Below are 24,482 nucleotides of genomic sequence, written 5' to 3'. Positions count from 1 at the left end.
ACTGCAAAAATAACAACAAGATAATGACCGAGTTTATGAAGAATGCGGTACCGACTAGCGAGAACCTCATCAATCTGGATAAGGTAGCATATGCCCCTAGGGTAGAGGTTAACATCCTTAGAGACCGCTTCAATATCGAACTCATATTCTGAATCTACAAAATCGCCCCAGTATTCATCAAAGCCATCGCCATTGCGAAGGGGTTCTACGTCAGACGAAGGTATTGAATCGCGAGATGGCGGATTTGCAGTCGGGTTCGACGCATGATCCATGACCCGGCGGTTGCTAGCTTTGATAGACTAGTAGTGATGTAGTAAGAAGTAGGAGTTAGATTGATTGTGATTTGGTTAGCATAAAGGCAGTGAAGATGATAATGGATGGTCAAATCAAGCACAGCCACGTTAGGCAGATTTGCGAACCGCTAAAGCCCGCTCACGTGAGGGGTACAACAGAAATTCTGTCTTCACATCTCACTAGTCGCCGCCAGTATACGGATCCTTCAAATTATCATCAATCCATTATCTAAGATGGCCGATCCTCTGTCTATCATTGGAACGGCCGGCGCGGTTGCAAACATCATCGATGTATTGACCAAAACGATAACCACTGTCTGTGACATGCGACAAGCATGGAAAACCGCAGACCTAACGATTTTGGCATTCGAGAATCAGCTCAACCTCCTCAAGTTCTCATTATGCGAAATCCAGAAATGGGCTGAATCTAAGGTCGATGATCAATCGCATCAATTGGTCATGCAGGTGGATAGCTGTGTCACATGCTGTCGCCTGCTCATCAGCAAGATCGATGGTGAGGTCTCACAACTTGAGAAGACAGAAGCCGGGGATCTGATGATGGGATCCAAAATATCTCTTCTCTTCAAAACCAAAGATATGGAGCAGATTCAACGAATGGTTGACCAGCAAACACATACGCTGACGCTCCTCCTGAGCGCTTGCAACGCGTGAGTTATTACGAATTTCAAGCATTTCCAAAATAGAGAGTGTTGCTGACCGTATATTTAGAAATGCTTTAGAAGAACAAAGAAAGATTCTTCAACAACCCAAAATCATTAGGGCGTTGGAGGAGATGGGCCGAGATACTGCATCACTGATTGTTCATCGAGACTCCGACTCGATAGTGACAGCTACATCAGTAAGCTCTTCAAGATGGTCGGTGCAGTTTGCATTTGATAGGGAGCTGTTCATCACCAAAGTCTATGAGAAGTGGATTCGAAAACTCGCAACGACACGGAGGACACATAGTGCTACTATCCAAGGCGAACAGCAACGACCCTCAGACCCCCAAGCCCCTCCACCCGGCCCACCAACAGAACAAGCTACGCTCACTCGCACACAGAGTGTCGCATCCAGAGACTCATCTAGGTCATCTCAAAGCATAGGCGAACGAATTACTTCTTTGGGACGCACTGCTATGAGCATTGAGTTGAAACCTCTAAACCTCACCCGGACCAGGAGTGATTCAAAACTTCAGGCTAAGGAATCTCGGAGAATCGATCAGAAGTTGAAAGATGACTCAGAGAGTGCCAACAGGCAGATCAAGGCAGTAATTATGGGCTCAGACACGAGAAAACAAGTGTTTGAAGGGATAAGACGATCCCGTTATCAACCAGAATACTATGATAAGACCTATTCTCGTCTAATAGTCTTCGAAAACGTTATGAAGAGCTTGAAGTCCTTGATTGCTTCACTGCGGTATGGCCATGCCCTCAAAGAAGCAGACCCCTTATGGCAACACTTCGAGACTATTTTGTCCTGCGAGAAAGACTTGAACCCGGAAACCGGTCCTGACCCTGAATTCGCAAAAACGGTGGGCTTAGTCCTTGAACACCCAGCAACAAAGACCTTGATGAAGAGGAGTGGTTTCGTTCTCCCTAACAATGGCAAATAGTAAGTGTTTGGTCCGTGATGACTTTGGACTGTGATGCTTACGTTTCTCAGTTTTTTAAATGAAATCGATCGAATCTTCTCTGAAGGATATTCACCAAGCGATGAGGATGCCATACGCTGCATAATACCAACACCGCCACCTGGCTTAGTAGAATGTCGGCTTGAATTTGGAAATATTAGTGTCCGTCTAACTGACCTAGGTAGCCTAGCGGGTAATGAAAAGGCGTTGTTCCCGCAACTTGAGGGCAAAATTATAATCTTTGTTCTCGATTTAGGATCCTACTGTCGCACCCTGCCCAGTGACGAAGACGAACTTTTTGGCGATACTGAACTTTCCGAGATGATGCTTCGATTCGAAAAGGCCATCAATTCGCCATTTTTAAGGAACTCGGGGATTATTGTTGTTCTTAACAACGCCAATGCCTTGAAGAGAAAGCTCTTGACAGAACCGCTTGGTCGATATTTTCCAGAATACACAGGCGGAAACGACTATCACAGGGTTTATGACTACATTGTTTCGAGACTAAACCAGGTGAACCGGGCTTATCTTCCCATGCTCTTCCACCTTACCACTGCGGTTTATGATGAAAGCTGTCATCGTTTCTTACAAGCTGCCATTAGAGAGATGGATCTGAGTGCCACCCTAAAGGCATTAAACTTAACATAGCTTAAATAGCCTCGGGAGAGAGACATTGAACATTTCAGATAGAAATCAAAGCCGAAGGCAGTTCCACATCTCAACTACCTCCCTACACCCAAACCCTGTCCAGAGTGGGTAAGCTTCGTGGTTGACTCTATCCTTGACGACTAAGTATGCAAGGCTCAGAATACCTTTAGCTTTTGAATTATTGGGTCAACTATGGCATTTCTGAAATAAGTTTCCCAGTTATGTTGACAAGATCAGCCATATGTCATAGCTGGAGACTTCGGCTTTCGGTGCGGCATTAACGTCGGTGCAAGGAATGCTAGCTCGATAGTATAACATGACATTATTTATCTAGACAATGAAATTCATTCCTGTATACTGATTCAATTATCCGAATCTAGTTATCTTTGATCTGATTCCAATCTCGTCAGAACTCAAGAGACAATCACCTCGCGTACTAGTCCAGTATCAGAAACTGAAACATGACTGTTTCAAAGTATGTTCAACTGTTTCAAAGTTTCGAATGTAACATAAAAAATCGTTTCTGGTGGTCAGCCTTTGTATTAATACCATCACAGCAACTCGAAGAGAAGAGGCCCTGCTTGGAGCCCGCCATTCCAAACCATCTCAAAGTCAGTCGCACGCAGCCGCTCCATCATCCTCTTTGCTTCAGAGGCCCTCAACAGACCTCCCACTCAGCTCGCTTCCCCAAAGATACGACTGCGATTGTCACAATCGACCTCGGTATCCAACATCTTTCGTCAACCGACCGAACAGGCGCAATCGATCTGATTCGTCGAGCCATTCGCGCCAAATTGGGACCGCACCACCACGTTCGATCGAGCTTCACAGACTCCTCTGGCTATCGCAATATCGTCTTCACTCTTTACTGGAAAGATGTTGCAACCTATCGAGAGTGGGAAGCAACACTGCCTCCAAGTTGGTGGTATGAAGGGCTATCTCCTGCTTCCAACATAGGAGTATTTAAAGAGCTGTACACAGTCCCGATTACTGATACGGAGAATACATTTGCTCTACCGAATCCAGAGGGCTACTCAGTCATCGCAGAGTCAATGAGCGGAGAGACTGATACCCATGAGTATTGGGGGTCGGCAAGGGACCGTATTCCTCGATCACAAACAGAGACTCTTGAGCCAGATGGCTGGCCATCACTTAAAGATGAGAAATTTTCGTCAGACCCTCGTGGAGAGCTTATCTCTGTTGAGCCCCACGAAAACCTCTGTCGTATCCGACCAGGGCAAGTCTGGGAGAACAGTACACCAGCAGAGATCAAATCATACAACACTGAGATCAACCCAACTCTCGACAGCGGTATGGAGGAGCTTACAAAGAACAGTGAGAACTCTGGCTGCTTCTCCAACAGATATATGCGCATAGAAGATGATGATGGAAATTCAATTGGCAAAACATGGACCATCGGTATGTAGGAGTCGCTTGAGCGTCTCGAGAAATGGTCTCTTACGCCAAAGCATAAGGAGATCTTTGGTACACAGATCAATCACTTTAATCGGATGGAGAGGGAAGGCGAGGATGCTAACCTGAATCTTTGGCATGAGATTATGGTATTGCACAAGGCAGATCAATCTTTTATGTATTTTAACTGCCATGGGAAAACAGGCATACTGTCAGCCGTTTATAGTTAAAGGTGAAGGCCACATCATTCAGCAAGAAACCGTGGGCCTACCAAGGCTTCAATGCATTGACTGATAAATGAGTTGCTATGGAAGCGTTGGTTATTGCATATATCGAGTTGAATGTAATTGTAATGTCTAAGTTGTGAGCTAGATATATTGTTTATCGTAAAGACCTGTGATAAGAGCTTATAATCACCACACAGGATAATATAACAAATTCGACATAGACAAAGTTATATCTCCAACGCCGATCAAAGTCAGCATGGCACCATGCCTTGAGCTTATCACCACAGACAACTTAGCACCATGCTTTCCTATGTCCTTGCCTCACTCATCGAAAATCCTGTTAAATCCTTTATCCTATCTCTACCGATCTGCATTAATCCATTCGGAATCAGATGCATACCCCTTTGCAAAGGCCTCCCATCGCCCTGTTATTGCTCGTGCACGTCGAATCCTAACAGCCTCATGGGCAATACTATTAATAATATCTCTGACTTCGTCTTTGCGGAGATACTCTTCTGTGAAATCTGTGATCTTTTGGAGTGTTTTCTTTCCTGTACCAGCCGGACGCCAGTCGTCGTAGGGAATCGTTTGCAGATCTCCTTCGACACTGAGCCTATATGCCTTTTCTAGTCCCATACGCTCAGCAAGCTCTAGCCATTCCTTGGTTTCAGTTTCAGCGTAAAACTCTGTGGTGGTATATTGAAAAAGTCTGTTCGGGTGCTGAAGTCTTTCGCTCCAGGGACGGTCTCGCCATTTTGCGTCACTTCTAAAAATGACATTGGTCCCGACCTGTCTACCTGTCCCGATGTTGACAAAAACGACTGGAGCCTTGCTGTGAATTGATGAAACTTCTCGAAGGGCCCTGTATGAAGGGTTATTCGCCACCAAACTTCCATCTATGTATGTAGCTCCGTTGATCTTTATCGGGCTAAAGTAGCCTGGAGTGGCGGAAGTGGCCATCGCAACCTCCCAAATCTCGGCTGAGCGGTCCAAACATGTGTTGCTATCAGGATAATCGTAACTTCTCCAGATGTGCGCTTTTTCAACATTATCATCAACACGATAAGAAATGGCCATCCTTGAAGATCTTAGTTATCTAGCCCATACCGTCAACAGAAATTGATGGTTCAACTCACGTTTTAGTGCAACCTCCGTCCATCACAAAGGTTGCCCATGGGCACAAAGATACAAGTGATAGAGCTTCACTTAATGTACTGGGAAACCTGCTCGTAACGATCTTTTTGAAAGCTTCGCAAGCTTTAACAGCTGAATATTTGGCTCGCGGGCGGAAGTATGCTGATGTGACGTGGAACAATTGAAGATGACCAAAAACGCTATTGCCGAAGTCGATAAAATTATCGATAGCCCGGTCGACGGTCATACGTACCCTGCCTAACATGATGCTGTTCAGACTTGGCAGTGGTCAGCTTATGCTATAACTTAGGTCGGTTCCTACCTACCCTCCAGTTGATGTCCCAGCCATGTAGTCAAAGTAGTGACAGGGAAGAAATCCATCAACCCTGTCGGACTCTTTTGGTAACTCCGGTACACCACTTTCATCTTCTGTCCACGGGACTGAGCCACATGAGTAGGATGGGCCGTCGGGGTGAGTTAATTCAAGTACCATAATTTGGTGCATGATGCGCTTCAAAATTAATAGACTGGATATAGCACGAACTCCTCCACCATCTAAAACAGGACAGTCAGTATGAGCCAAATCTGTATGGAAGTACTGGTGTTCGTACCAAATGACAAGACTAATCTCTCTGACCAAGGTCCCTCATCATCGGACTTGTGATCGTCTACTCGAGGAGGAAGACAAGGAGAAGTCTGGGGGGAAATTGGAGTCCCCATTCTATGCAGATCTTCGTTTTGTAGAACCTCTTCTCTTTCTTTCCCTTTGTTTGTCTTTGTGGCTTTTGTGATTTGCCCCAAAAATTCTTGTTGACATTTTGCATACCACTCCCAGCATGGTTTGTCTGATAGAGAGCTTGATGTACACAGTACGGAGTTGACTGCTTCTATCAGCTCCTGCGTATTCCTTGAGCTATCCATCTGCCTGTTCGGTATCTCTGAAATGCTGCAACCTAGTTCTTCGAAATATTCCATCACAAGAACTTCAGGCACACTGCCAAGGAGTGAAAGTCCTGTCCACAGTGGGCTGTTTGGTTCAAATGCCTTCTGTGCGTTGTCATGCATCCTGCGCCGTGACCTTGCCAGACGAAGTGCGCTCATCATACGAAATGTTGCTGAAATATTGGGCTTATCAATGACGCTCTCGAGTACTGGCACCGCATCCTGGTATCTAGCCTGACCTATAAAGGAATCGGCCAGTGCCAACCTGAGATAGATCCCATCCCGTCGATTGGAGAGATTTGAAGCTAGTCGTACTTCGAGAGTTGGCGTCAAAGTAATCTCGGCCAGTGCCTCTCGACGGAGGATATTGTAGCAATTAGCGAGCTCGGCTATGACTATTCCGACCTGCATGGAACATGGTCTGTACCGGGACATGAGTTCCACCCTTGTCGCCTCCAGGACTTTCGCAGCTTGGTCGTGTTGCTTCCGTCGCGAACGCAGGAGACCTTCCAATACCCAGGTATCAAATGTGAGAAAGGCTGGTTTCCCAATCAAAGATAGGCGCGACTGGTCGCAGAAGCTGATCGCTGCCAAGTACTCCATCTTGGATGGTCTATTAGATAGCAGAGGCTGCCAAGTGGATAGAGCTTCAGCAAAATGCCCATCTTGCAGTGATAAAAGATACCCAAGCATGGCGTGACTTCTTTCGTCAGCCCTGGCTTCAGAGGATAAAAAGTTGCACTGTAGTGCATTTTGACCATTGTATGGGGATCGATTCCAGATGTCTGCCATCTTCTGAAGGTACGCGATACAGTCATTTCCCGTACCGTGAGGAACAATACTCAATATTCGCTCTGGTAATGATAACGGAAGTAAGGGGTGTTCAATGCCCAAGATAGCAATAACCTGATACAGGAACTCTAAGAGAGAGAACACGTGTGACTCCAACCTGAAATACTATGATTAGTTCATACAAGACATGAAGCATAAGCATACTGAACATACTCCCTGTGGTTATTCGGCAGCAGCCAGTCTTTGATATCTGCGTCCGTGACACATGAGAGCAATGGCAGGACAGATCTCGTGGCGATATCCATCAACCTGTCAACAATTTCTTCTCCAATTATCTCGATGTTGATGGAAGGAAATGCTTGTAGGACAACAGTAATACGCTCTTGGGCCATGGAGCGTTCATCGGCGATTGATAAAAGCTGATAGAGCTCAAGTTCGGGCTGCCTTGCTTTTGCTACCTCAAAGTATGGAACACCATTCTCGACTATGAGTTCCATGCATCCAATACGTGCTCCAATGTCCGGATTATGGAACAAAGATTTGTTGGTATCGTAGAAATCGACAAGCCATTCTGGAACCCCGGCCTCCAGCGGTAGCTTCTCAACTACCTCTCCACTTGATGACCAAGTTGGCTTTGCCTCGCATGCGCGAACCAAAAGGTCACAAGGAACCCTTTCGCATTGAAAAGATCGAACAAAACAACAAAATCTGAGAAAACTGCCTTCGCCGGGCTCCATACCGCGTTGAGAAATAAAAACAAGACACCGACCGCGGGAAGAGCGAGGGTAAATGTATGAGTATCAGGTTGTAATGAGCCGAGGGAAGTTTATATATCATCGGTTCAGCATGTAGTCAGCAATCCTCATAGGAAATGACTTGAATTCAAAAGGGGACAGCTTACGTGGCAGAAGCTGAAGGCTGCCTTCAGCTTCAGCGCTTCCAGGGTTTAAGTCACATGCTCAGTCATGTCTTCCCTGCCAATCACATCCCCGTGTCTTGCAGATTTCAATGTCAGCTCGGACATATTCGTATAGCCGATGTCCAGAGGTTCAATCACAGGTTGTAGTTAATTTGTCACAGAGTCGGGATGTAAATGTAGTCAATAAAGTAGACAATATCCATATTTATACTCCTTCATCATGGGGGTTCTCCAGCTTCACCCAAACTAGCTCGAAATGCCTCAAGCTCTGAAATGATATCCGGATACATGTTGCGCAATCTAACCATCCCTTGAAGTAACTCGATCGCATCCAAAACGGTAGGCTTGAGATAGTCAGCTATTTCTTCCGGCTGTTCTAGCGAGCATCTCAGCACCCTCCAAGCCCTCAAACAATTCATCAGCATCTTAGTCGTGGTATTCTCATCAACCAAGGAGTTCCTTTCTTGCTTAAGCCTCTCTCTCGTCTCCGTACAGGTCTTGACAAACTCGTCTACTGCTGCAGACGACAAGTCGATAGGGTCACCGAATGGATCTTCTCCCACCTCTACTTGCGCCTGGAGTAAGCCTTTCACCCACCTCCTTGTGCTTTCAGGTAGTCCCAAGCTATCCAGTAAGATCCCCAGTCCTCGACAGACTTGGACGCAATGGAGAACATGCGGCTTGATCTGTGCTTCTCGCTCCTTCTCTCTATCCACCAAAGCGTGGCACAGGTGCAAGACTTGTCTGATGAGACCCACTCTTCTCCGCTCATCTAGACGTAACAACATGTACTGCAACATAAGAGGATGTATGTTAAGTGCTTTGTTGTGATTGGATGAGCCACTCTGGACATAAAACGAGACACCACGCAGCTTCGATAGCCAGCTCGACATGACAGTGTAGCCAGACTTAAGCACCGCTATATCTGGTAGCTCTTTCTCGCAATCAAGTAGCCAACGCTTGTCCATCTTCAAAAAGTCATCCACACAATCATTGGCGTAAGACAAGAATGGAAGTATTTGGAGAAGGTTGGCCGCGCTTTGGGAGTTCTCTTGTAGCTCGAGACGCTCCAGAGAGGTATCAAAGGCCTCCCATAGTGATCTACCTTCAAAATTGAACTCGAGAAATATTTTGCGCTCTTCGGGATCCTGACTCTCGAAGAGCTCTGAGAACGCGGCGGTGGGAATCTCGTAGGTTGCCAGATGCTGCATTGCGAATGGAATTGCATTTCGAGCTGCAAGAGGATGGCCTTGAATTCTACAAGCAATAGAACCAAGACTATCCCAAAAGGCCGGGTTTGCAGAGAGACTTTCGAGTGTGCTTTGAAGGATTCTTACTGTATCATCGTGTCCCAGGGGAGACAGTCGGAGCTCTCGAAAGACTCGGTCCGCTCGAATCAAGTTGGAGTCTCGAGTCGAAATCAAGACGTGTTGTGCCGGGTACCTCAAGATGACTGGGATTTTGGAGTATCCAAAGGCTTCAATATCATCGATGATGAATATCGAGTCTTTGTTACACGTATCTCCCAGCCACGCGATGAAGATCTGAACGCGCTCAGCGACTGGAGTGCTTCTCCACCTTTCCTGATTCTCGGCCAGACCCTCGATCATGTCGAAACCAATTCTCGTTGACAGCTTGGAAAGTACACTGTCAATTGTCTCTCCGTCTTGAGACCCTAAGAAGAAGACATTCCTGCGGCCTCTTTGCGTAGCTGCGAATTGAAGAAGTAGCTCGGTTTTACTATGCCGAGTCAGTATCCTGTAGACAGAAAAACAACTTGTTTAAAGCTGTACCCTATTCCTGCAATACCCTTCACTACAGTAAGACTCGGACGCGTGCCATTTGTAGCTAATGACGATTCAAGAGTACTCAACTCCTTCGATCGCCCGAAGAAAGGTCTTGTCGATGTGAGCTGATGTTGAATCTCGTTCAGTTCGGTGCCCTCCCACCAGAAACCTCGATCGGGCGGATATGCATGGGCAAGGAAGCGAGGCTGGCCAAACATCTAACGATCATATTAGGACTTATCTACTGATCTGTTTTATCGTGGGCTGATACACGGCGGTCTGGTTGAGCTTTCGGTTGCTGTACGCCACCAGTGGTCACCCCACTGAGTAACTCTCGTAGTGCCATAGTAACCGTAACAAGGGCTCCCAGTCTCGACTTGAACTTGCAGATTGAGCTATGGTCAACATCCATGATCATGTGCGCCTGGTGCTTGCCAAGAGTGGCAGATGCCTGTGTCACAATCTTTGCAGAAGGTTAGAGTGCTGCAGCAACCGTTTAGCAGATGATCCTCGGACTTACATGTTGGTTCGTGCCTTTCACCCGCATTTTGAGACCTTCTGCAAAGCATCGAAAGGGCGGGCATGGTTCAAGATTGAGAAATGCTGCCGTATCCCAAACGGAAGCCGTGTTGAACGATTGTAGTGTTCTGACTGTCTCTGCTCTAACGCCTCCGATTGTATGTGCGGTAGCTACCAAAAAGTTACTCCAATCAGCCTTTGTTGATCCACTATGCGGCGTAGCTAGGAAGACGATGCCACTCTGCGAAAGCTTGATGTTCTGACAGTTGGGTGTTAGATGCAGCCGTGCCATGGCCTAAGAAACATGGTAAGTTGCTTAACACTTGCTTTTCTGCGTGAGGTATACCTTTCGTACAACCAACCCTCCTAACGAGTGAGATACAAAGAGCAACGGACGTTCTTTCTCCTAAGTTTCAAGGATTAGAGACAAGCTTATTAAACATGGGATTGAACTTACCTTTTCGCTAGTTCGCACTTCGTTCAGTGATTGCAGAAGAGTCTCCGCCCAGTTCTCTAGTTCCATAACAGTGCTTCTGTCCGTTAGGTCCGAGTCATAACCAAAAGTCATCACGCGGCTGTCTTTGAAACTTTCATGCTCTGGTAGGAAGTCTCTAAGCCACATTTTACCACTGTCGGCGGTCCAGGTGTCAATAGCATTGCCGCCCAGCCCGTGAACCGCGCAGATGCTGGGAGTAAATTAGTGCTCTAAGAAAAGTGATTCCGTGCTGGAGGATTCATACTCAAACTTTGCATCGGGCCCTTCATAAAGAATAGCGACTCCCTTGAAATTGTCCTCGACAAGCCAGTCTTTCCAACACGACATATTATCTTTCTCATGTCGTGCTAAAGCTTCATTCTTGAGGAACTCATTCTCAAAGGAGATCGTCCCAACTGATTGACCGTTTTGGAAACAGAACGTGGTTTCTTTCCATCCCTTTGCAGTCGGCTGAGAATTGTTGAGGAGCGGCGCAGCTTGCTCCCCTTCACCTTTTGGAGTTGGGGGTGGCGGGGCTAGATCAGCTTCATCCTTCCACTTTGCGTTTTCGTCTACCTCATCCGTTGATGCGGAGGTTGATGCATCTGACTTGGACTTTCCTCTGAAGTGCTTAGCAACCCGAGATAAGCGAAACCTGGAGGTCTTCTGCGGCTTCGTACAGAGATGCTCAACGAAGGCAAGGTATTGGGCTTCCAAAGTTCCGGGGGGGATCTCATGGACCTTGACTGTTCTCTTGCTTTGCAATGGCATTTCAGTAGCGCAACGCCTCAAACTAGAAGATTTAGGGTAGGATCTAGTAAGTTGAATAGTGGATTCGATAGGTTGGTTAGTGAGATCGTGTATCCGAAGGTTTCTGCCATAGGGAATGGAGCTGAAACCTTGCAAATGAGGGATTTAATTTTCAGTCAGTAAAATAATCGCTTGGCTCTCTTAGTAAGCTCTGTTTATTGTTGGGTGACCTGCAAGAATGCGCAGCCTGATTGCCCGTTCTGTATGTAGGTGCATTTCAGCGGGTAAGGATCTACTGGGGCTGAGACTGGCACACTCTCCACGCCTAGTGTGGCTTTTTACTTTGTGGGGGTTTGACTGCTAATATTTAATGTCAAAGTTGGGGGAGCTCTGTTCTTTATATATTTAAACATAAGCTTTCCTGGCACAAGTGGTACTTAGTGATAGAACCAAATGTAATTTTACCTCGCTTTTATTCTACATAGTTAAATTAGACTTTCAAACCTATAACGTAGATTATTCCATAAATTTATGTAATTTCTGTCACCTGCTTATTAACATGGTTGAAAAGATACGTAGCCGACTGCATGTAATGAGAGCCTGATCAGGCACCAATATGCAGTCAGCAAAGTCCTGGAACTGGTCCTAGACTTCGTCTCTTCATAATTCCTAATTCACTAACATCATCGTCTTGTAGCCCCTGTGGACTACTATCACCTATTTCGCCATGGCTGACCCTCTCTCCGTCGCCGGGTTGGCCTTGGCCGTGGTATCGCTAGGTCTCCAAGTCACTGTGAGTATCACGGATTACTTTGATTCTCTGAAATCCCGCGACCAAGACATAGCCTCCATAATACAGCAGAACGGCACGCTGAGGAAGACACTCCAAGTTATCGAAACATCAATCTCTCGGTTTCAGAACGACCACAGAACTGCAAGCGAGGCATTGCGACAAAGCTTGGACTCATGTAAAGGAGAGCTGAAGGGTTTGGAGAGCATGGTAGCGACGCTCATTACTGACGAGCAAGGCACAACTGGTCGGGCGAATAAGGCTCGGAACAAGGGCAAGAAACTGTTGTATCCATTGCATCGCCTAAAGCTCGAGCAAATTGCGACAAAATTACATCATATCAATGCGACTCTTCAGTTAGGATTGCAAAATCTAGGACTGTAAGTAAGCTCCATCCTCAGAACCTTATGAGCCTTCGTTTTCTGAGACGCTTGCCAGGGCTGTATCACATCTGGGGTCCGAGAAGTTAGCCACGCTACAGGCAACCTCACAGACTATTTCTAGTGATCTCCTAGTCGTTCAGTCTGAGGTTTCCGCTATAAGCACTCCTATTAGAAGTATACAAAGCACTGTATCTCAATTTGAGACACGCTTTGACGGCCTTGAGAATTTACTTCAACAGCTGCTGGTCCAAGGTTCGGCCATCAACGGAACACTACAAGAGGTAAGCATTATTATGCACTAGGGTTATTATGTAACAAATTCTGACATAGGTTTTAGATCACCCCTTTGATGGTTACCGGACGGCTTCTCGGAAAGCCGGCAGTATTGCAAGAGATGTGTGACGCTGTCAAGACTCCAGCGCGGCACATGTCAAAGGGGAAAATCTCAGTACCACATGAAAGTGCAGCAAAAGTCAGAACAGCTCTTTCGGGTTATTCTGGAGGGCGCTTCGCATGCTTATGTCGTCACCGCCAGCACCTCCAGCGCAAGAATGCTTCCTGGGGCTCCTTGAGCTTTTCTCACGAGACCACGACTGAACAGCATGCGCCTGGGTGTCCGGCTACTCAAGCAATATCAGAACGGGATCGAACCCAGAAATTCGCTTTGACCTACGTTGGACTTAGGGCTCTGCTCAACTCAGCTATCCAGTTTTCATTTACAATTCGGTCTGGGGCAGGAGGATGGAGCCTCGGCCCCAATTTCACCTACTATCCTATTGTTGACTCAGAGTCTGCACCAGCTTTTAGGATGCTCTCCCTGCTGACGCGGTCTCGGTATTACGCGTGGTATGAATATAAAGACCGCGGCTTCCTTGAAGATGAAGTATGGCGTGAAGAGCTGGTTCCTTCTGTGGTGTCCTCAATACTGCGTTTATTTCGAGCTAAGCAGGCGTCTCCTCGAGCAGTTGACGATGAAAATCAATCTCTAGTGTACCATGTGGCTGAATGTGTGAGTCAATCCATTTCCTAGTTGGCGTAGCAAAAGCTGATCAAATCATCAGATAAGCTGCTACTATAGCTACAAAAGCTTAGATCAGAGAGATTCCGACCAGTTTAGCCCTCTAATTGATCTTCTGGAGTATTTGGTTATCAACAAGGCCCCATCGAATGAATTCAATACATACGGCCGGTAGGTGCCTAAATTTCTTTTCGAAGTAGCGGACTTGAAGTCGATTAACATGTTTTCAGTACGCCGCTAAGTACACTTTTTTCGTCAAATTCATATACTAGTGTTACCTGTCCAGTGCCTGCTGCTTTTGCAGACCTTATACTGCGATCGAACACTGAGGACGCCTTAGCACATCGGTCATGTCCAGATAGTGCACCTCATATGACAAAATATCTTGGATCAGGACAAGAGACCCTGGTATCATCTATAGCAGTTCTGCTCGACTTTCTGTCTTGTTCCACTAAATTAGCTGAAGGTTTGTTTGTCTATACTCTCAAGTAAATAGAGTGTGTTATGCTGAGTAAAGTTTTCTGCATATTTAGCTTACGGATGTGGCCCACTAGGCATAGCGATTCTATCTAATGATCTGGGGGAGGTCAAAACTCTCGTGGCCAAACATCCCAACACCCTTTCTGAGCGAAATCTTTTCGGGCATACTTCACTCCACCTCGCTGCGAGAAAGCCATCATTTCTGCGAGTCCTGGTTGAAGCCGCAGACGCAGCACTCCTCAACCAGACAGATCGATACAATTACTCCCCATTAGATTTCGCAGTCTCACTCAGTAGGTTGAGCTGTAGAGAACATCACCGAATGTGTAGAAGATGCACATGTGCTGAATGCGCTACCATTCTCTTGAAAGCTGACTGTGCGATCCCTGAATCATCAAGTCTACAGTTTATACTTAACGGTGCCTCTAAAAGGTGCAAACTGAGATACGTGCGTCACATGAAAGACCGCAGAGACAGACTGAAACAACTTGCTCTAGAAAATCTGTCCAGGACAGATATACAGCAATTGGCTCCCGATTCAGAACAAATTCTGGATTTGAATGCATTCAAAGTCACCCAGCTCTTGCAAGAGAGGGGTATTTGTGTCCCTGAAGCCCTTGCTATCATGGGAAACGGACGGTTTCCAGGCCCATTGCCAGTCTACCAAAATCTCTCTTCATCCGACGATGCCGATGTATTTTTCCGAGTTGGTTTCCGAGACACCGGCTCATGGTATGAGAGTCCAATGGTGCAACTGGGGGTTATCCATCCTGCCCAAAATCTACCATATCTTCAATGGTTGGCCAATCATGGCGGCCTCTCCCGTCAGCTCCCCTTCTCATGCAAAGATATCTTTGCAATTAGGTGCATATTCTCGGCTATTGGCTATGAAATTAAGTCCTCAATACTCTGCCTTGAAATAGATCGATCGGACGAATCTGATACTAGCAATACATCGCTAGCACCACCTATACCGAACTGGGGCGTAGCTTGGATTCACGAACTCCATGCTATAGTATTTGCGGCTAACAATACAGATGCATGCCGTTGCCAATGCTCTCCTGAGGGTTGCACTATGCTAACGTTCTTATTGAGACATTTGATCCCTGTCTATGATTTTGAGTTTGCTCAAAGACACCTTCTACGAGACAGTTCCATAAACGAAAAAGACGACCTGGAAATCATCACTATTGTTGACACGGGTACCCCCGAAGTCAGCGGTATACATGAAAATCCCCTATCGAAGCTAATCGCCAGATTCACCTCATATCTCGAACACTTTTCTTGCTATCTCGAACCAAGGGATCACTATGCTACTCTTCGGTACATTACCTATACCACTTTAGGAATCCATCATTCTTGTTGTGTAGACTGGCATAGTAGGCGGCACATGTATGAGGATCCTTCTGATAGTGTTGAAGACTGGCTTGAGAATGATGGAAGTCACATGTTGGCCCTGCTTAGAGATCTTTTGGATGAGTTTGAGGAAAACATCACTTCCATCTTTGAAGATCCAGACAAAGGAATTCGCGATCTTATTAATTTCTGGGAAAGGACTTGGGTAAGCCGTATAAGTGAGGTTCTATGTCGCCTCGAAGGGAGCGATTTGCTAGACGATGAGAGACGTGCAGCTGAGGAGATTGGGGTAATATGGGATAAAGTAGGACCTGAACTACCTGGAGAGATGGGGAGCCCCTATCAAAGCTCACCGATAGATTATTGGTTGTATGAGCTGAGAAAGATTGAAGAAGAATGCCAATAAGGGGAGGGCTAGACTTCAGGGAGACTTGAGAAATTTCTTTGCGTATGTCCTAGTCACTTTGTGCAATTTCTGAATATCGTTTCAATTCAACGTACACAGTTTCAAGACATATTCCTGGAAGGCATAAGCGCGTCATTCTGCTGCGTTTGAAGACCAATGCTATCACACAATAACGATCTTGGTCAACTCCGATGTCGATGGGTCGACCTTTTCACCCGCCATCGCACCGTTGATGAATGCATTTCCTAGCAAATGATACCTCCTCACTCCACAGTCAGAGTGTCCCACTCTCCTCAAAAAATACGGAATCTTCCCTCCAGGAATAACAACAACCACATCGCCCTTCTCGGCTCCCCCGGGACCGAAACCTACCTGCCCGTCACTCGTCACAATAAATCTCCGACGTTCACTCGCCTGCCGAATCAATTCATCGAAATCTTGGATAATTTGTCTACATGACTTGGCCAAGGCAACCTCTGAAGATACAAACCATTCGAGCCAAGCCTGATATGCCTTTGTGTACTCGAGACTACCTTGTAGCCACTTCATAGAACTAAAGCCTCCACTGACGGCATTATCAAACGCACGCTCTCATTCGGGAGAGGATGGGTTCTCAATGGGAGATGCATTCGAAAAGCAGCCAAGTCGGCTAATTGACGCCACTCGTTGATGACTGTTATGCCTCCGAGTGCTGAGCCAGGGATGATAGAAGGGTCGCCAGGTGCGCTTGCTTGAATCTCGGCAACCTGTAACCCTTGGGTTATGACATGGCCTGAATGTTGCACCCTCCAGTCTGGTTTAATGTCTCCTGAGGCACGGCTATGCTCTATCCCGAGGATCTGAACAGTGGCGTACTTGGAAAAGGTATATTGCCGCTAGGAAGTCTTCGGTGTATAGCTTCCCAGGAACAAGCATATCCATGAGGTGCTTCATTTGAAGGGTCGCAGTGTGGATTGTTAGGCCGCCGTTCATCTCACTAGGAATGTCGAGAAGGCCATGCGCACTACCGTCGATAGGTCGACGAGCAGCCCAACAGCACGAGTTCTCATGATCTATCCAAGAACTGCAAGCTTTGCGGACAATAGCTGCATCGATAAGCCTGTCGCCGCATTGTACATGACCTTTCGAGCTAGCAAGAACTCCTAGACTGTCTAAACCCTTGTCCATTAGGGCGCGGCTAAGAAGCCGATTATAGAGTCTTGTAGAAGCTTATTACTAGCGTTGAGACTTGGACTGTGAGATGAGGTGAGATGGAAGGATCGAAGTGTATCGTCGTGTCTCGAGAAGTCGCCTCTATATAATTTAGCCCCAAGCTGAAGGGCTCCGCTTCCGGTGATAAGAAAGCAAGGACGTATCGTGCATGTGAGTAAATGTCTTCCCATCATGGCAACTTGAGATGCGCGCTCCTGTGGATTTTGCTGGTCAATACGCAGAGCATCGATCCAGAGAAGCTCGTCGAAGCGAGATGCCGAAAAGCAGTCAAGAACATGATGCAGATTCTTGGTTGCGTGGATAACTTGTCGAGCAGCAGAGTGTCACTTAAGTCACCTCAGACATAGGATAGCGCGACGAAATATGGACAAGCCGGATCGCCTAATGAGACGCGCGTGAAGGATAAGTTTGAATCAGCACTCAGGTGAAGTAACCGAATATATCGCCTTGCAGACTCATTACTCTCGCTGTCAGATATCGAGTAATTCATAATGCTGCACTAATTGACTTCATGCAACTTGAAGCGCTAATTAGATCTTATTTCCCCTCAAAAACAAGGTCGGGAGGGGATGATGGCACAGCAGTGGAGCCTACCGGGCTGCTAGCATCTTGTGATTGCGACCATTTGTATTGCGGGTTATAATATACTATCCATGTCCATAGCCTCAAGACTTTGGACTGATACACGGGGCCCTTTGAAGGACTACAGTTTTCCCTTCCTGCCATCCTCGCTCAACTTGAGGATCATACCCAGGTTGCCACTTTCAATTGTCTCAAAAATGCTCGGAAGTCCCTGCGACTTGCGCTTCTCCTCCTCTCTGCGGAAGAACTCTTCCGCACTCTTGATCCTGTTGGGATGGATCTCATCCAAAAGCTTGTAATCCCTTTGAACGACTCCCTTATTCCCGCCAGAGTTTCTCCACATATTCCAGAAACCAGTGAAATTCTGCTTAAATGTCATAGTCGCAGGATCGTTGGGATCAGCGTTATATCCAGCTGGTACTGTGCCCTTCAGAGGCATGTGCTCGAAGTAAGTCGCCAAGGTAATGTCGATGAATTGTGCTGGCTTGCCAGTAACCTTTTGGAACGCCTGCGCTAGGTCATGGTACGTGATATGATCGATTGCCACCTCGAGATCCAGCCCGTCAGATCTCTCGGGGTTATCGAAAAGCCAGCGAACATAGTGGTCGCAGTCGTCGAGAGCGACGTGGGGGATTGCTCCGTCAGCGAGAGGAACAGCCCAGGTGACGACACCCTCAACAATACGTGGAGTCATAACTGTCTGTGCTGAAATTGCCATCTCGATATACGGACCAGTAGTGAAGATGGCAGTGCCCATGCTATGAGCCTTTCTCTGGCTTAGCATCCACTCAGCCATTCGACCTTTTCCGTCATAATGGCCGCAGCGGAACTTGGGATCATAGCCACTCTTCTTATACCCATAGTCCAAGTTTCCAAAGACAAAGAACTTTATGCCAGACTCAATTGCCAGCTCGTATGCGCGGATGGTCCAGTAAGTCTCTGTCTTTTCACCAGTGTTGAAGCCGTCAATGTTGACGAAGGTGCCCCAGCAACCTTCGTAGCCTTTTCGGAGGTTGTCCTCATTCGCGAATGAACCTTCGATGAACTCGACGTCGCCCAACTCTGCCAATTGCTTGGCGCGCTGTGAGTTGACGTCGCGAGTGAGTACTCTTAAGCTGTACGCTCCATCTTTGGTGAGGCCGCGACAGACGGGGAGACCTTGAGCTCCAGTAGCTCCTATAACAAAGATGCGACGAGCCATGACCCTTGCAGTGAGAAAAGGTGTTTACTGGTGGCTTGATAGAGTTTGGTGAGATGCTAGTGTTCTATGACGTCGGAGGGTTGGATTCATGCGTTACATTTCGAAGTGTAAACAGTTATATATATAGGCGTTATTCCTAACACTTTCCGATAAAGATTACAAAATGGAAATGCTACCGGAGGGTTTTGTAATGCATTATGATAAAGAAGGAGGCGTGATTATTATTTCCTCCGGTCTCGGGTTATGCGTTTTGATCAGTAATTATTGATCACTAATCGCGAACGTGGTGCTCTGAGCGCTAATGTCGCGGCCCACTCAGGCAAGACGTCTACCAAGCCATTTCTTCGCATTCCCGATTAGGAGCAATTGCATATTCGGCATTAGACAGGCGTTGAGCGGTGGTGTATCTGGACATCTTGCTCGAACTGCTCACCGATATGCAAGTGTACTGCACCATCTTGGCGGACAAAAGCGTTCAGTAATCAATTATTTATCATGATCGAAGTCGCATAATCATATTGCATTGAAGATATATCATCCGAATCTGATTATCTCGTTGAACTAGACTATGTTGAAGCTGAACGTAAAGTTGAATGGCTTGGTGTAGCACCTGTACTTCTCGAACGGTCTCACCCTAACCGTAGCCGATCCCAGCCCATTGTTATCGTAATCGAGATGCAGCACCGTCATGTTCAATGACTTCAGATCGTGCGGGTGCTGAGCATCATCCAAGTCAAAGGGCATGTACCTCCGAGCCGTGAAGCTAAATGGTTCACTCTTTGTTCGTCGCGCATCAAGCGTTACATCCTTATTTCCGATCTTCAACCATCGCAAATCCTCGCGATTACCATTCTCTTGAGGGTAGTCATAGTAGGTGAACAGATCCGGGACGGTGGAACTGTACTGCCCGATGCGGGACCCTTGCTTGGAGTCTTTGTAGCTTTCTCCGGGTCCTCGGCCGAACCATGAGACGTCGTCGAAAGATTCGGGCAAAACAGCCATGAGGCCGATGCGGGGAATGACATGAGACTCATTCTTGCCGACAAATTCGCCCCGAGCTTCGAGTTGAAGCTGAGCACCTTGAGTGGGGATCTTGTAGATCATGTCTGCTTCAACGCCCCAAGCACGTGTCTTGACTCCAACCCAGACTTTATAATGCACCACTGCGCCATCATCATCTATGCGCCAGGTCACGTCTCTGACTTGGGGGTAGATCATTGGAATCTTTTCTTGTTCCCAGATCGGTCCATCGCCAGAAGATGCCGCATCGTTCTGTGTGAGAGCGCGATAGAATGAGAGTTCAGGGCCACGTTGGAAGATATCCACGCCGTTGATGTTCCAAGTTACATTTCCCTGAAGCAAGTCAAATCCAAAGGAAGCATCTCCACTCTGATAGAGGAGCTTGGTTCCATTCTTCTGGAACTCTCCGCTCTCTTGACGACGGACAAACGATAGGCCCTGCGTTTTGATGCCGGATCGTTGGATGTGAAGTTGGTCCCAAGCGATGACATGGCCCTTCGGAGCCCAGAGAGTAGCTTCCTTCAGCTTGAACTCGACCGTGACCCATGCCTCATTCTGTGTAATATTCAGCCCCGATGGAAGTGCCACGGTCCTATTCTCTCCAGCGGGTACTCTTGGAAGGCCGAGTGGACGAGCTTCAGTCTTGAGACCGTCTGCGACAACATGCCACGAAACATCGAGATGACTCAAGTCAGAAAAGTCATAGTGGTTGACAACAGTCATTGCACTTCCATTCTTCGCCAAATTCACCGAGACAGGCTGGATGATCTTGGCGTACTCCTTCAATGAAGGCATTGGCGAATGGTCAGATAAGACAAGACCGTCCATGATAAAGTCACCATCATTGGGCTCGTCGCCAAAGTCACCTCCGTAAGCGTAGTACGTAATGTTCTCTTCCTTCTTGAGGAGACCGTGATTGCTCCACTCCCAGACAAGGCCACCTTGAGATAAAGGCTCGTTTCTGAAGAGGTCGATGTACTCTACGAGACCACCTGGTCCGTTGCCCATAGCACTAGTACTGTTAGCTCAACCTCATCTGGATTACTGAAGGATACTCACTGGGCATATTCACACAACACAATTGGCTTATCAGTATGAGTCTTGATGAACTCCCTTACATCGTCAGGCGTGCTATACATCTGACTGTACATATCCGTCGACGTAGCATTGCGGTCTTGCTCGTAGTGAATAATCCGACTTGGGTCCCTCTCTTTGATCCACTTGCTCATGGCAGCGTGGTTACGACCATAAAAACACTCATTGCCGAGAGACCAGATAATGACAGAGGCATGGTTCTTGAATCGCTCGACTAGCTGACGAGCCCGATCGACATAAGCCTCTTCCCAATCGGGATTATTAGAGAGCCACTCAGCAGCTTCTTCTTCGGTTTCCTCAAGACTACCGAAACCATGGCATTCGAGGTCAGATTCCGCGATAACGTAGAAACCGATCTCGTCAGCCACGTCGAAGAAGTCAGGATGGGGAGGCTGATGGGCAGTGCGAATTGCGTTAATGTTGGAACGCTTCATGAGTAGAAGGTCCTTTCGCATGTTTTCGTAACTGACTGTACGTCCAGTGAGATGGTGGTGCTCATGTCTGTTGACTCCGTATAAAATGATAGGTTTTCCGTTGACGTAAAAGTTGGACCCTTGAATCTCAACGCGACGCAGACCAACTTTTTGACTGATAGTCCGTCCGTTGAAGGTGATGAGCAAGGTGTACAGGTTTGGCGTTTCAGCGGACCAGATATGGAAATCATCCCCAGAAAGGCTTTTCTCATAGATATCTGAAGATGATCCTTTCCATTCATGAAGAGCCGAACCGTTAGGCGACAGTAAGTTGATAGCAAGGTCATCCTCTTTCCCTTGAATTGTCACATTGACTTTAAACGACCCTTCATCAAAAGAGTCACTGAGTTCAGAGTCAACCTGAAAGTCTATGATGGATGATTCGGAAAAGGGAATGAGGTAAACGTCGCGAAAGATACCAGAGAGCCACCACTGATCCTGATCCTCGATATAAGAACCATCCGACCACTGATAAACCCTTACAGCAAGATCATTCGCTTGACCCGGGGAGAGGTAGTTCGTAATGTCAAACTCGCTTGGATTACGACTCCCTTGACCGTATCCAACCTCTTCGCCGTTGACCCAGACGTGAAATGCACTATCAACGCCCTCGAAGCGCAGTCTGATCTGATCACTGTCCCACTCCTCAGGTACTTCAAACTGTCGCCAGTAAGAACCAGTGGGATTGACGTATGAGACGTTGGGAGGAGTGACAGAGAAGGGGTAGTCAATGTTGGTGTAGTGAGGATGGCCGTAGCCTTGCAGCTGCCACATGCCTGGGACTTCGATGTCGTCCCATGAGCTTGTGTTGGCAGTTTCCCAGATGGGAGCATCGAAGGGACTGACGTCGTAGTGGAATTTCCATGTTCCGTTGAGACTGTGGAAATAACTCTGATCCCGATTGAAAGAGAGAGCGGATTCTTGATCAGGGAAGGAGTAGAAGTGCGCTCGAGCTGGGAGGGTGTTGCGATGAAGGACGTTCAAGTTACTCCAGTCGGGCAACGCCCCAGGGAAACCTAGCGCCGACAGATCCATGATGCAACTGAATGATACCAAGGAATTCCTTTGAATACTCTACAATCACTAGTGAGTGCCATCTTATATGTAAGTCATTCGGCCATCGCCTCGGCTCTACTTCTGATCCTCCACAAACGCCAAGCCCTACGATCGTCAACAGCATCTCCCGCACCTATCGCAGCACCGCACATCTGGAGAATAGTCCGAGATCTGCATATTGTCTCCGCAAATACAACTCTATAAACAGGAATAAGCATAAAGCTCGGATGATGTCGAATTATGTCATGAGCTTCCCCGCTGGAACGTTGCATTGAAGCTCCGCGAGCAACCCGAAACTATTACTAGCCAATGAATTGCCCATATTTTTTCCACTTCTCGTCTTGTTTCAATATCTCCATATCCTCATCCCTCAGCGATAACGCTGCAGTAATTTCTCCATCGGGTCTCTTGGGCATAAGATACATCAAACTCTCAAACGGCTCGAACAACGGCCTCCTCACACTCTCTGGCTTTCCTAGTCCAAGACCAAAGTCATAGTCCCAGCATTTCAGCTTCGCCCATGAACTCAACATAATATCCGTCGATGGATTCGCGTCCGCTGTGACAGATACGCTTGCCCTGTTCGTCTGGTCGTGCAGATATGTTACCAGGGCTTGTGTTCGCCGGCGAAGATCATCACGGCCGAGTTCAGACCGCAAGCGAGATGCTACGATGCCGAGTGGCTCATTGGCGATCTGAGAGAGTTTCGAGACGCTGTAGGTCATGTTTTGGAGGATTCCTGGGTAGTTCTTGGGTACATCCAGTTGAGTGCGCACATCAACGGCGCGACAGAATTGAGTCGAGGTGGAATCATCTAGACGAGCACGGCGGGCGCGGCTGACGGATTGCCAGATGAACGCCGAGAGAGCATCATCTGTTGAAACGAATTTCGTGCCTGCGTCAAGAGTCTGTGTTGCCTTGTCTTTGAGATCAGAGAGGGCTTGTGGACTGAATGAGAAAAATGCCCAGCTTGCTTTTGGCGGTGCTGGTGGGGTCTCAGTGGTTGGAGGGGGTTTTATGATTTGATGATCCAGCTCCGGGCCGAGTTCGTAATTTTTGAGAGGAGGAACAATGGTCTTGCGCTCAAGGTTCATTGTTGATATCTCTTCTTGCGTGAAAGCCTCGTCGCGACAGGCCTTCGACAGTAGCCGAATGAGCTCATCCTGGCCCGTCATGTCCATGCAGCCATGCTGTCCATTGACAGTGAGTATAAGCCCGCCCTCAATAAAATTGAGCTGAAAGATCAGCACAGGAATAGGATCATCAGGCGAGTAATCGGGGCCAATAGGAAGAGTCTTCTTTGGCGCGATTTTGTTCTCGTCAAACATGCTCATGGGGAACTCTGCCTTTCTCAAGCCCTCCATTGTCGGTGCTGAGGGGTCATCTCGGAGATCCTTGACTACCAGTCTCGGTGTCGCCTCGAATGGTTTTATCTTGAATACGCCCGTACCATCGTCCTTCACCTGGCCTGCTACCCAGGGGAAACTCTGCGAGAGACGCTGCAGGCCATTTTTGATGGTGGCGGTGATGGCAGGATGTGTGGAGGGGTCGGTGATTGGGAAGCAGAAGCTGACTTGGGTGTAGATCTTGACCATGAAAGGTTGTTGGCCGATGATGTCCAGCTCTATGTCTAGGTCGACCATGTTTGTAACGTTTAGTGCAGTCATTTTGAGTGATGAGTTAGTGAGATGCAAGTTTTACGTTCTGCTACTTGTTCTTATAGAGGTTATCGAGAGGTGAGCCCCACTGAAAAGGTATGACCTTGGATGAGTCGAAATGCACAATTGCCTGTTAGAGACTAGTGCAAATCCTTCGCTAAATGCTCCACTCCTGATGAATCAAATTATAAACTCCTCAATCAGTGACAGAATGTAACCA

At 47.3% G+C, this 24,482-nt stretch overlaps 6 protein-coding genes across 6 annotated transcripts; 2 read left to right on the top strand and 4 right to left on the bottom strand.

Moving 5' to 3' along the window:
- The first annotated feature begins 479 nt into the window (after positions 1–479).
- Positions 480–2,612, top strand: FOBCDRAFT_246402 (G-protein alpha subunit-domain-containing protein). Its single transcript, XM_059610773.1, has 3 exons — positions 480–961; positions 1,023–1,907; positions 2,112–2,612. Exons 1-3 carry the CDS (start codon positions 528–530, stop codon positions 2,572–2,574), a joined length of 1,782 nt encoding a protein of 593 aa, XP_059463727.1. The 5' UTR covers positions 480–527; the 3' UTR covers positions 2,575–2,612.
- Positions 2,613–4,574: 1,962 nt separating this feature from the next.
- FOBCDRAFT_254866 (acyl transferase/acyl hydrolase/lysophospholipase) lies at positions 4,575–7,937 on the bottom strand (the record flags this gene model as incomplete). Its single annotated transcript, XM_054702589.2, has 5 exons — positions 7,296–7,937; positions 5,960–7,239; positions 5,675–5,903; positions 5,351–5,626; positions 4,575–5,292 (listed from the first exon to the last, which is right to left on the bottom strand). The coding sequence occupies exons 1-5, from the start codon at positions 7,817–7,819 to the stop codon at positions 4,575–4,577; spliced, it is 3,027 nt and encodes a 1,008-aa protein (XP_054558564.1). The 5' UTR covers positions 7,820–7,937.
- A 282-nt stretch (positions 7,938–8,219) lies between these two features.
- On the bottom strand, positions 8,220–11,553 carry FOBCDRAFT_194127 (uncharacterized protein; the record flags this gene model as incomplete). The annotated part of the gene is made up of 7 exons (XM_059608781.1): positions 8,220–9,741; positions 9,795–10,006; positions 10,060–10,251; positions 10,309–10,602; positions 10,654–10,713; positions 10,765–10,993; positions 11,048–11,553. The coding sequence occupies 7 exons, from the start codon at positions 11,551–11,553 to the stop codon at positions 8,220–8,222; spliced, it is 3,015 nt and encodes a 1,004-aa protein (XP_059466509.1).
- Positions 11,554–12,259: 706 nt separating this feature from the next.
- On the top strand, positions 12,260–15,965 carry FOBCDRAFT_266391 (uncharacterized protein; the record flags this gene model as incomplete). Its single annotated transcript, XM_059611384.1, has 5 exons — positions 12,260–12,702; positions 12,761–12,986; positions 13,043–13,714; positions 13,767–13,894; positions 14,714–15,965. 5 exons carry the CDS (start codon positions 12,260–12,262, stop codon positions 15,963–15,965), a joined length of 2,721 nt encoding a protein of 906 aa, XP_059463726.1.
- A 15-nt stretch (positions 15,966–15,980) lies between these two features.
- FOBCDRAFT_234932 (uncharacterized protein) lies at positions 15,981–18,960 on the bottom strand (the record flags this gene model as incomplete). Its single annotated transcript, XM_031180394.3, has 7 exons — positions 15,981–16,034; positions 16,338–16,555; positions 16,624–16,711; positions 16,821–17,086; positions 17,182–17,481; positions 17,640–17,644; positions 17,885–18,960. 7 exons carry the CDS (start codon positions 18,958–18,960, stop codon positions 15,981–15,983), a joined length of 2,007 nt encoding a protein of 668 aa, XP_031041162.3.
- A 561-nt stretch (positions 18,961–19,521) lies between these two features.
- On the bottom strand, positions 19,522–24,305 carry FOBCDRAFT_172576 (glycosyl hydrolases family 2, TIM barrel domain-containing protein; the record flags this gene model as incomplete). The annotated part of the gene is made up of 3 exons (XM_031180393.3): positions 22,908–24,305; positions 21,040–22,590; positions 19,522–20,992 (listed from the first exon to the last, which is right to left on the bottom strand). Exons 1-3 carry the CDS (start codon positions 24,269–24,271, stop codon positions 19,522–19,524), a joined length of 4,386 nt encoding a protein of 1,461 aa, XP_031041161.3. The 5' UTR covers positions 24,272–24,305.
- Between the last annotated feature and the right edge of the window lie 177 nt (positions 24,306–24,482).

Source organism: Fusarium oxysporum, chromosome I, assembly GCF_013085055.1.
Source record: "Fusarium oxysporum Fo47 chromosome I, complete sequence".
NCBI lineage: Eukaryota > Fungi > Ascomycota > Sordariomycetes > Hypocreales > Nectriaceae > Fusarium > Fusarium oxysporum.
Note: the sequence above shows the minus strand (reverse complement) of the source record. Positions and strands in the feature narration are given on the sequence as shown.

Coding starts and splice junctions, on each gene's coding strand:
- FOBCDRAFT_246402 (XM_059610773.1), top strand. CDS start 528: ATGGCCGATCCTCTGTCTATCATTGGAACGGCCGGCGCGGTTGCAAAC. Junction 962..1,022: donor CTCCTGAGCGCTTGCAACGC/GTGAGTTATTAC, acceptor CCGTATATTTAG/AAATGCTTTAGAAGAACAAA. Junction 1,908..2,111: donor CTCCCTAACAATGGCAAATA/GTAAGTGTTTGG, acceptor TGACCTAGGTAG/CCTAGCGGGTAATGAAAAGG.